Here is a 13,056-nt window from a genome sequence, read left to right on the forward strand (position 1 = left end):
TTAGCACATTTGTGACAATGATAAACTTCATTTCCTTGCCTTGTTTACATTTATAGTATCATATTATTTTCCATGTCATTTACTTCATTCTACTATCTTACAATTTCTTTATTATGTTTTAAATTTCTTCAGTGTCTATTTCTATCCCTTATACTGTAAGTTTCATAAACGAATGTTTTTTTTGTTTCTGTTTTGTACATGATGTATCTCTGACATTCCTAAAATGGTGCTTGACACAGGTAGGCACTCAATAAGTATTTGTTGACTAGAATTTTAAAGAGATAAATCATATAGTTCAACCCTTTCATTTTCAAGAAAGAGATAAAGTGGTTTTCTCAAAGTCATTTAGTGCCTGAGCTTGGAGAGAATCCACACCTCTTGACTCCTGCTTAATTTACTGATATTCCACCATTCCCTCCCAAAAAGACACACACATACGTAATTTGCTGAATTAAATATTTTCAAGTGCTTAATATGCCTGGGTGTATCTAAAAATAGCAAAGAGTTAAAATGCTGCTCAATATTTAATAGGGATTAGAACTTCTGCCTTCTTATTCTCCGTTGAATTTTTTTTCTGTTCTACAACACTGCCCTCAAGTGCTTACTAGAGAGTTTTTCCCTGATTAACTGAGCTGAGTACTTTCCAATAATAGCTTGATTTAAGCTTCCACCTTGAAGTAAATTCAAATCAGTGTTCAACTATACTTAAAAATTTTTTCAGAGAAGAAATACTTAACTCAATGAGGATTTTATTACACAACCATCTAAAGCAAACTTCTCCTTCCCTTTCCCAGCCAGAAGTGCCACATCAAAATGACATTCACCGCTCCAAACTTCTGTCCTCATACAGTGCAGAGGAACTCTACCAAGCTAAGCGCAAGTGCAATGCTACACAAGAATATGACATCAATCTTCTAGAAGGAGAGTTGGTGGCTGTGATGGAACAGAAAGACCCACTAGGGAGTACAAGCAGGTGGCTTGTTGACACAGGAAGTAAGTTTGTTTGTTTGTTTTCCCCAGAACTACTACCCCTTTTTAGGTTAAGATTTTTCCAGTGGCCTCTGTGTACTCTTTGAAACACACATTTCGGAAGTGTACACACATGATCTTCATTCTTCTTTCTTTTTATTTCCTACATAGTTGTAAAAGGATATGTGTATTCCTCCTTCCTAAAACCCTACAATCCAGCGAAGGTACAGAAGATGGATGCTGAGAACAGATTCTATGATGATGATTTTGACAACATCAGCCTTTTTGTGTCCTCACGGCCAGCTAGTGACAGTGTCACAGACACTCCTGAAGGTAGCATAAGTGACAGCAGCTCATCTCTCAGTGGCACTTGTGGAAAGCTTGAAACAAATGGCACTGACATTGACAGTTATCAAGAGGTTGATGAACAGGTAAGAATTTGAACCTTGATGTGAAAATACTTGGCTGTTCAAATCATAAAATCTCTAACTGCACACTGTTGTACTGTAAGACTTGGTAGAGAAGTGCCAACTTTTACATCAAAGAGACCAAGGTCTATTTACATGTACTCTCTGTGGTCTGCTTTGCAAAGAATTTAATTCTTTGAGCCTGTTTCCTCAAATGAAACAAAGAGGACAATAATTCCTATATTGTAGGATTAATATGTGTATATGCAAAACATCTGGCATACTTAATAAATAATAATACTTAATAAATAGAAGCTGTTCTTGGTACTACCATGCTGCTAAATACTTAAAGTGAAGATGGTCTTTTTACACTCCACCATTGCAGTAAAGCTATATATATGTATATACACAAACACACATTTATATATATTGACAATACTGGGGTTTGAATTGCAGGCATGCTTTCTACCACGTGAGCCACATCTTCAGCACAAATGAATATATTTACACAATTGAAAAATGGATGTGTTACAGATTTTTTCACTTAAAATATACCTTAGACAAAACTGTACCTAAATAACTCTTCCACTTTTGAAAAATTCTCCATACTATAGCCTTATATATAATTATTAGGCTAAAATATTTAGAATATTGTGTTCCAAAAATTTCAAATAACATTTCAATGAAAGTACTTGCTCTTCTATTTTTGTACGTCTTTATATTTGTAAGGAAAATCCCTAAAAATATTGGCGAGTCAAAGCATACATATAAAGTCTTTATAGACATTGCCCTACTGCCTTTCAAAAATATTTTATGTATTCAGTTTTTTTTATTAACATTAATTGCTGTCCAATTCATGACTGCTTTTTAAAAATTAGCTTTATTTGGGGCTTATTTACATTTTCTATGATCCATTTTAAGTGTAAAATTGAATGACTTAGTATATTTATAGAATTGATGCCATCATCAGCCTAAGGCAAATAGAGCATTTCTCTCACTCCTAAAGATTCTTTATACCCATTTGCAGTCACTGCCCTTTTCACCTTCAACTTCAGGAAGCCACTAATCTATTTTCCACCTCAATAGATTTATCTTCTCTGTATATTTCATATGAGTAGCATGATACAATATTTGGTGTTTTGTAGCTGGCTTTTTTTACTTAGCATAATGTTGTTAAGAATCTTAATCTAGTCATCCAGGTATGGTAAATTTATGTTTAACCTTTTAAGAAAATGCCAGGTTGTTTTTCAAAATGTCTTTGAAAAAACATTTTACATTCCTACCAGCAATGTAGGAAGATTTTTGGTTGCAATTTCTGCACATTCGCACCAGCACTAGTTACTTTTTATATTACCGCCATCTTAGTGGGTATGAAGTGGTATCTCTGTACTGGTTTAATTTGAATTGCCTTAGTGGCTAGTCCTGCTGAGCATCTTTTCATGTGCTTATTTACCACTTTCTTTTCTTTGATAAAGTGTCTATTCAAGCACTTCCCTTTTTTAATGGATCATTTTTCTTCTTATTTTCTAGCTGTAAGAGTTCTTTATAAACTCTGGATGCAAATTATTTATCAGATATATTAATTTGTGAATCTTTTCTCCAGGAAAGGACTGAGTTTTAATTTGTCTGGATATTACTATGTGTTCTTATCACCCTTCTACCTTGAAGTTTCAAAACGCTGTTTCTCTATTAATTGTTCACTGTTAGTTTATTCAGAGTTCCTAGAAGACATGTTGCAATGGTAATTAATGAATTTTTATCAGTGAAATATATAGCATTGATTAAATATCCTAATAGATTCTTCCTTGGACAATAACCTAGGACAGAAATCTGAGGACAAAGTTTGTCAAGACATCCTAAACCTAGTTCAGTATTGAGTTATGGCTCTTACTTGCTTTGCAGTTTATAGCATGGCTTTTTGTTTCTCCAAGGTTAGTAGACAAGTATCTCTTTGTCTTCTCATTTCTCCCTTTGGAAAAGGCCTAGACACACTTTTAAAGACCTCTTCTGATTTGATCCTATCCATCTAGCATGTTCTTCATTTGACTAAGTCAAAGTCATTTCTTAGGATCCTTATAAGGCACCTCCACAAAATCTCTTTACTGTTAACATATAACATAGCCTAATCACAGGAGTGAAATCTCATCACATTAAGTTCCACCTACCATCAAAGGAAAATTATATAGGACATGTACTACTGGGGGGTGGGACTCTTGGGGTCTGTTTGGAATCTTGGAGTCCACAGTATCTGACAGTCTTGTTTGGCAAGCAGAATGTTGTCTTGGCACTTTACAAAGGAAGAGGACCAGGTTTAATAATTGCTAAAATCTAGTTCAGAGGACAGTTCAATAGCTGAGAACTAGTGCTCTTTTTACTTCTGCAAAAATAATATTGAAGTCACAATTTTTGATTTGCAATAAATTAATTGTTTTGCTACTAATTTTTCTAAGTTCATGGTCTGGTCCTTCATCTCTACATTTTCAACTACTTATGGTGATGCGACATGTCTAGTATGTCATTGTCCAAAATTAGTTCAACAATTAACAGGATATAGCATAATGTATTTAAGAACTCATTAAATGAAGATTTAGAGGATTACTTATCAACATGAAAGATTTTTTATTTTTTTGGCATAAATCAAAAGAAATTTATTCTTTTATTGTTGTGCTGGGTGAGGGTACATTGTGGCATTTACAAAAGTTCTTATAATATTTCATATGTATTGTACATGAATTCATATCCTCCACCATTCTCCTTCATCTCCTCTGTTCCACATTCCTAGAATAGTTACAACAGGTACCATTTTTCCATTTACATACACGTGTACACAGCACTTGGACCATATTCACCCTCCTTCACCATTTACCCACCTCTTCCTCCTTCTCACTGGCACCAACCCCCCCACTCCCTGGGCAGGACCTGTTCTATCTTCCTGTTCTCCAATTTTGTTTTGGAAAAAAGAAGAAAAAAATGACATTTTTGTGTTTAAGACAGCTACACAGTGAAATTGAATATGATTGATGTGCTCTCCATACAAGAATGAATGTAGAAATTTTTAAACCATTTGAAACCACCATAAGAAATGGACTAAGGTAGAAAGAAAAATAATAGAGGAGATGAGCCAAATCAGGCTATAATACATATATATATGGAAGTGCCTGAAAGTGAAAGACTACCACAAATATTTCAGAATGGGATATTAGTGGCTAATCCATCCTGCTGAAACAATTTATGGCTGAATTGGTATAGAACACATATTGTATAAATTGCAAATAATGGTTAGTAACTGCTAATGCAGGCTCTGCAGATTATTTCAGGAGCTGTATTTTAGCACCACACACTCCTGGATGTTTTTTGCAAACCAAATCCTTCACTAGGCTCCTGTGGGTGGATCTATTTGATGTTTTTACTTTCCAAACAACATTAGCAATATATTAGAAGCTCCAGTTCCTTTCTTTCTTTCTAGAATAAGACTAAATCCCTTCCCACAAGAATATACTTTGTGTATCCTTGTTAGACAAGAATTTGGTTCCTAAAACAGTATGAGAAACAGATCAAGCACAGGATTTTGGAATTGGAAGATATGGGTCCTAGCAGTACTAATTCACTCTAAGATTAATTCTTCTCCAAGTCTCAACTCTCAGGGTTGTTGAGGATAAAGCACATGTGGCATAAACTGTTACAAGCTCTAAAAAAGGTGCTTATTATTGGTGATACTCCATTGCTGAAGAATTTATACCTACTCCCTTTTTGTTTTCCTCTTTACTTTTATTACAAACTAATTTCTCTTGTATGTTGTAAGAGAAACAACGATCTCCTGTATACCTTTAGCCTAACTCAGTTTAAGTCATCAAATATTTTAATTATTGCCATGAGGTGGTCAGCAGAAAAAAGTTTAAATGTGCCCTAGCCCATTCAGGCAGTTATAACAAATACTATAAACTGGGTGGCTTGTAAACAATAGAAATCTCTCACAGTTGTAGAAGCTAGAAGTCTAAGATCAAGATAATGGTATTTTTGGTGTTTGTTGAGAGCCAACTTTCTAGTTCATTGATGGCATCTTCTGGCTAGGTTTTCACCTGATGGAAAGGATGAGGGGTTTCTGTCGAGCTTCTTTCTAAAAAATTATTTTATTAGTATGAATTAATTATACAAAGGAGTTTCATTGTGATATTTACAGGCATATAATGTACTTTGGTCAAATTCACCCTGTCTATATTACTCTATCTTAATCCCCTTCTCTCCCTTCTTTTTTTAGTGGGTTTCATGATGTTATTTTCTAATATATACATCAACTATCTATCTATCTATCTATCTATCTATCTATCTATCTATCATCTACCTATCTATAATGTACTTCTGTCATATTCACACTGTCACCATCTCCTTTTTCCTTCCCATCTCGTTTCCCCCCACCCCCAACAGTTCCCATTTTACAATTATGTCATAATATTTTTTTAAATTTGTTTTTTAGATCTAGATTCTTGGGCTTATTTTGTAAAGGAATTGATCCCATTCATGAAAGTTTTGTCCTCATGACTTAATCACCTCCCAAATCAATATCATCACCTTAGGGGTTAGGATTTCAACACATAAATTTAGGCAGGAAGAGGTCATGGCAATATGGTTCCTTTCCTTGAGGAGCCGATCATGCTGGTTACTAAGACAGTAAACCAATCAATGGAACCAGAGTTTTATCAAATTTAAATAACAACGTAAGTAACAACATAGTCCTCTCCCCAAACTACCCAGTGTCTTTTTCTGCTCAGTGTAGTCACCTTATTCCTCATAGGAATTCAACACATAATACTTATGTGTTTTATCTATTGGGCCTCAATTTTGAAAGTTAATATGCTTGCCTTTTCCTATATATTTTTTTCTGTACTTTTGAATGACATTTTAACCCCATTTGTCAACTATGTCATTTATAAGAGGTTAATGCTTTCAAAATCCAGCTCATGTGTCATCTTTGTGTAGAGGTTTCTGTTGGTGTTGTTATTATTGGGATTTTTTGTTGTTTTATTTTGCTTTGTTGACATTTCTTATTTTCCTGGCTGAGTTGTAAGGCTCCTGATAAAATAATGTCTGGCACTTAGTAGGTACTACATAAAATCTTATTATAAACAAATGAATATATAACAAAACATTTTTGTCATCAGTCTTATGATTTCACTGGACAATGTACTAAGCACTTACTTTAAGGCTTACAGTGCACTAATAGTTATGAAGTATTCTTTTGAGGTCAGAGAAAAATTCTCTTAATTGAAATATGTTTTATTAGTTTCATCTAGGTCATTAACATAATTTGTAAATTATAAATTTAATACAATGTGATCATAAAGGTTTGAAAAATAAACAAAGGAACAAAGATGTAATAATGAAAATTACCCATCATCCCAACATTCAAAGAAATCTAGAAATTTTAGGCATATATTGATTACCTGATTTTATATATTTTTGCTTACTATTTAATCATAAGCACTTTCTATTGTTACTATCAGAAATCGTTATTTTAATGATTACAGATTTCCTTAGTATGAAGGTCTAGAATTTATTCTCTTCTTGCTAAACCTTTAGGCATTTCCATACTTCTCCCCCCTTTCACCATACAGCTATTGCAATAACATTGTTGTGCAAAAATATCTACCAGTATTTCTATTTCTGTAGAAGATTCTTAGAGATATTATTGACTCAAAAGGAATTAACATTAAAAAGTGCTTCAATAGAAACTGCCAAATTGCCTCAAAGCATAGCAATTCAAACTCTGTCCAATGGAATAAGAATGGCTATATCGTTTTGGTTCCGATAATGACATGTGTTTCTTTGTCTAGATATTCTACGCAGTTCATGCTTTTCAAGCACGGAGTGAGCATGAACTCAGTCTTCAGGAGTACCAAAGAGTCCACATACTTAGATTTTGTGATCTAAGTGGAAATAAAGAGTGGTGGTTAGCTGAAGCTCATGGGCAGAAAGGATATGTGCCAGCTAACTACCTTGGAAGGATGACTTATGCTTAAGAAAATACACCTCTGACCATTTCCTGGCAAGGTGTGGACTGACTACCTCATAAAACTGACATTCTGGAACTTTGGCCCAGATAGCAAGAAACCTCCAAACTGCGTGAACTGATACTACACCAGATTTTAAGGAAGACTATGCTTTCTAATGGGATTATTTCATGAATGTACTATAAACAATACATGTTGAAGGAAATACTAAGCCAACAGAAACAGCAAAGCAAACCACCCAGGCTCCATCTATAAACTACAAGATGGAGATTTTTTGAAAGGAGAAATGTCTTTTATCATCATGAAATGTTGGATCTAAGGATAAGTTTCTTCAATTTACTGTAATTTCATTTTTTACTGTATTATGTGTTTTGCCTCAAACATGTTTCTGGTTTTTATATTTCCCATTTGCATATACATGTGTTTATATATATATACACATATGCAGTTTATATATGTGTATAATATAGATCATACACATATGTACAAACCAAAGCATAAGTAAATTCCTAAAAATAGGAACTAATTAATAGCCAATTAGAAATCTTTAATATGGAGCTTTTAATAGGTTTTGAATCAAAAGAGGAAAAAACTGATTCATTTGCTATAATATCCAACATTTACTGAGTGAATATGTGACAGATATTGTTTTAAATGTTTTATGTAATAAGAGGAGACCATAGCCCAGAGAGGTGAAGTAGTTTAGACCAACTAACATAGCCAGGATGGCTGGGACTCAAACATAGGTGGTCTGGATCCAGGGTCCCTGTTTCTAACTACTATACTCTGCTCCTCCAGGAGTGTATAATTTGTTATTTGCAAAGCATTTACTGATGCAAATAATAAAAACTGAGGATGACTATTTTTCTCTCATGCTGACGTTTAAGTATTTCATTTTTCAGAATTAAGGGCTACAATGATAAAATAACTGTCTAGGTTTATTACCTATTTTTACTCTTTTGCTTAACCATTTTTGAAAGTATAATTGTTTAAAAACTATTTTACATGATTACTAATGATACTTTAATGAGGAAAATATTTTTGGATCACTTAATAATTTGGATAATGAATGGGGAATGTGTGTTCTGTGTTCTGAGCCAAGATGTAAATATTTTTAGTTGCAGATTTCTATTTAGATAAGGCAAGGACTGAGGATAACATTTGTTATAACACAATGTCTGGGACACTGAACTTTAATTTGGGTTGCTTAGATAATTGTCCTCCAAGATTTCAGGAGTATTGTCAAGACACTTTATCAAACCAAAGATGCTTCTTTGGTACAGAAAACATTAAATTTGACTTTAATGATTTCCTTTTAAAACCAAATTAAGGTAGACTTTCATTGTCCATACAAAATGTGGTAATGACATTAAATTTTAAGATTTTATTATTACTTTGAAAGATTTATTTCATCTGTATAATGTATATTATGTTAATATATTACTGAGGAATACAACCACCAAAATAAGTGTTACTTTTCAGAGGGCAGCTGCAGGTAACAAACACACACATATATGACATGTACAACCACAGAAATGCATACTTATATGAAAGAAACATTTGCATTTTATGATGTTTCTAAAATCATTAATCTAAAAATGGCTTTACAGAGTCTCATTGACAAGTTGCTTATGTTAAAATATTTTTTTGAGTGGGATACTAAAAGAAGACTTTTAGATATATAGGGATTTTAGGCAAGTACTCTATCACTGAGCTACACCCCAGTCCAGCTATAGGGATTTTAAAATATCTTTTAATTAGCCTTTGTACTAAAATTTAAAACAAAAGTAAACTCATTTGCCCAGGGTAAAGCAAAAAATCCAAACTTGCTACTTGTGAAAGCTATGAACACGGCCAAAGACCAAAATAGTGGGGCAATTATATATATTCATTATGCATTATATAGACATATGTATGAGCTTTAATACACCCTGCAAGAATGAAGAATTATATAAATAGCACAGACCTTTTTTGGCTGAAATAAGTAACCAGATGTCCATAAGAGGCTTTCTCTACTGGGTGTGGAACTAGGATTAATACTTCCTGTCTGACCTTTGAAGAATCCATACACCAAAAATCATACCTGCAGTTAGCTGCTGAACAAGAGTTGTAATGAGGCTGCTTACTGCAATTCCCTACTATTGTGGTGAATACATTTACTAAAAATAGGCTTTAAAAATACAATACTCTCATTTTCTTTGTATTTTGCTTAAAATCAAGTAAATTATAATTTTGAGATCAGACTTTATTGTATTGAGCCCAAGGGAAATAAAATTCCAAGATAGCTATGAGATACATGACTTTAAGAAGTTTAAAAGCTAATACTGCTGATGGCATCAGTATAATTAAAGCTATGTATGACAATGTAATTATTTTGTTTTATTCTTTTTAATAATTAATATTACTGAACAGAATAGAATCCTCTGAAGTAGGTTTTTTTTTTTTTAACCAAGAATGAAGGGGAAATTTTTGTAGCTAATTTTCCTTTCTAAAACAAATAAGTGAATATACATATTTTATTTAAAAATACAGATGCTCTAAACTTATAGTATACATAATTTAGAAAGTGTAAAAATTAATCTAATAATACAAAATTGCTGTGGGCACTGAAATAAAAAAGCCACAATGCCACCATTCGAACATTCCTTGCACTTCAGAAAAATGTCTTGAGCATGAAGGTTGAGTAGTGTAGAAGAGATATAATGCAAATTTTAAATCAGAGGAATGAAGCAGTACATGACATACTTTAAGTACTGGCATATTCCATGTTTGTGAAAACGTACTTTGCACTTTTAGAGATGGCTATTAGTACCTGCAACTATTTAGGATGAACGCAGTTTGGGTGATTTACAAAAATTAACGTTTTTACTACTCATATAAGGAAATCTTTCTATCACAAGAATAGCAAAAAACAAACAAAACAAATACCTTATTTAAATCCTGTTTAATAAGCATGGCTTCCTAATAATGTACTCAATGCACTACTAAACACTGGAAACATACAGACCTCATAAAGCTTAAACTGAGTGAGATATTTAATTTTACATTACAGTTAATGAGGAAGTAATTAAATTTCATTGACTAGAAAGACACTGGACTTTATAGTCATTGGGATAGATCATTATTTTTAAAATGTTTACTGTTTTAAAAGTCTATATTTTAGTTACTCACCTCTCTCTACATACACTAATATATTACTAAAACTCATCAGTAATTGTCTGTGGTCTATAAAATTATTCCAACATAACATAGTTTTACTCAAGGGCTACTCAAACTCAAGCTGAGTATCTGTAGATTAGCTGTTGTTTCCACAATATTATATTCTAGCTAGATACAGGTAAGGTTTGCCTTATTTAAAAAAAAAAAAAAACACTTTAGAAAAGCCTGGAATAAGATTTTCTCATTAAAAACTTAGGGAATATATTCTTAGTAAATTAAACTTATTTCACTTAAAGATAACAATCTTGTTATCTTTATAAATGTACTCATAGCTTTCTCTTATATAATTTTTATAATTATGGTAATAAAAATTTTTATCGTGATAAAATGTTTTTCCTATGCAACCTATGGTCATTACAGTTTATATTCTGTTACTAATACGTATTACCACATCCTTGTTAAGAATTGGAATAATCTAGCCTTTAAATTCAGAAGTGTCTCTACCCATGATTGATGTCCCGATAAACCCACTGAGAGAATTTTCTAGGTTAAAAACACACTTAGTACACTTAACCTACTCATCATCATAGTTTAGCAACTCAGTACACTGTAGAGTATGGGTTATTTGCCAGCATGAGCATTTGAATGGCTGGGAGCTGCAATTTGCTGTTACTGCCCCAAATGTGAAAGAATATCATACAGCATATGGCTAGGCCTGGGAAAGGCTTAAAATTCAAAGTACAGGCTCTACTAGATGTGTATCACTTTTGCACCATGGAAAAACTGTAAGTCAATCCATCCAATCCATCATAAGTTGGGGACTATGTGTATTAGTTATCTTCCTTTTTTTTGGTGGGACTGCAATTTGAACTCAGGGCTTTGTGCTTGCAAAGAAGGCACTCTACTGCTTAAGCCACATCCCCAGCTCAGACACCTTCCATTTTATCTCATTTTCATATATATATATTATATATATATATATATGTATATATATATATATGTATATATATATATATATAAAATATATATATATATATATATACATATATATATATATATATTTTATAAAGAAGGAAATAAAGGAGCATACATGAAAAGACAGGGATTCAAAATCAGGTTATTCAGTTTCAAGGCCAGTGTTTTAACAGTATTTTCCCTTTACTTTTTTGTCTTCATTTTTCTTTTTTAAATCACTAAAACCTAGGTTAATCTTAGAGAAAGCACAATACACAACACAGAAAAGTGATAATGATCAAATCTGCATGAAAATGGGATTTGAATATTCAATCCTAAAAGCTTACTTATGATCATACCTGCTTACCTATCCACTCATTACTGAGCCAACAAATATTGACAGCCATAGATTACAATACAAGACAAAACAAGATCTCTCCCCTCACACAACTTAAATTCAAGAGAAACACTTGTCTTCTTATGTATAACAAATTAAATGATAAATACTATTGCTACTTTCATCACTGCTGTTAGTCTAGTATCTCTTTGTAATATGAAAAATCAGTTACTTGAGACAATTAAACTCTAATATCAAATATACTTCTACTGAGTTGTAAGTTGTATACTTTATTAAATGTGTGCATACTCATATAAAATAGATATACACATGTATTATCTGTACCAAATAATCATATTCACTGAAGGATAAGTTAATTCCTAAAGTCTTCCCTGAAGTGCAATAGAAATTAAAACAATTGCTTTTCTCCTCAGTTCTAGCATATATATTCTATGATGGGGTAAAACTTTTCATTTCAAATGCTAACATGCAACTGTACTCAATATTACCACTTAAATTTCTTCTAGGTACTGAGGTTACATTAACTGCTATAGTTGTTGAGTTGTGTTAGGTCATTTTGTTAAGTCCAAACTGTTCTGAATATAAACAATGGTAGCGTTTTTAAAATAAATGTGTTTTTTATCCTAAATGGGATATGGAGTTTATGCCAAACTTATGTTTTTATCAACAGAAATTTGTTTCTCAAAACAAAAACATCTGCAGACAGATTCCAAGCTTATAAATAGACATTTACTCCATGTGTAAGTAATGGGATTATTTCAATCTTGGATCCTAATTTACCATGAGTAATATGGTGCCATTACTTAAAAGAACAGTTTAAAATAATCTTTCCTAGAAAAAGATCAAGCTTAATTTAAAAGCTTTATCTTCACAGAGATCATTTCTGAATATATTTTAGAATAATGATGTTAGAAAAACCTAGATAATTAAGGAAGAGGGTTTTAGATTAGGGGTTTAAACAATGAAGATTTTTCAAGCCCTAGTACTGCCAAAAAAAAAAAATTTGAAGATTTTGTAGCACACATCAAGATTGATAAAAGAATGCTACTCATAGTCTTCTAACTGTGGGAATAAGTTGGATTTACAGTTTCTGGAAGAATGAGGTATTCATGAATTATGAAATGGTTGCTGAATTTTGCTGTGAATAATAAACTATTTCTCTCAGACCCTTCATACTTTTTGTATTTGTCAGTTTTTCTGT

The 13,056-nt window shown here is 32.5% G+C and overlaps 1 protein-coding gene across 1 annotated transcript in view; it reads left to right on the forward strand.

The window, feature by feature from the left end:
• The window catches only part of Arhgef38 (Rho guanine nucleotide exchange factor 38), a 127,456-nt gene extending 115,958 nt beyond the window's left edge, over nt 1–11,498 (forward strand). The window contains exons 12-14 of the mRNA XM_074041479.1: nt 795–993; nt 1,141–1,400; nt 7,208–11,498. Of these exons, the coding sequence (XP_073897580.1) occupies nt 795–993; nt 1,141–1,400; nt 7,208–7,393 (645 nt within the window). The 3' untranslated portion in view covers nt 7,394–11,498. The remainder of the gene's footprint in view (nt 1–794; nt 994–1,140; nt 1,401–7,207) is intronic.
• The last annotated feature ends 1,558 nt before the right edge of the window (nt 11,499–13,056 follow it).

This window comes from Castor canadensis, chromosome 9 (assembly GCF_047511655.1).
Source record: "Castor canadensis chromosome 9, mCasCan1.hap1v2, whole genome shotgun sequence".
Classification (NCBI taxonomy): Eukaryota; Metazoa; Chordata; class Mammalia; order Rodentia; family Castoridae; genus Castor; species Castor canadensis.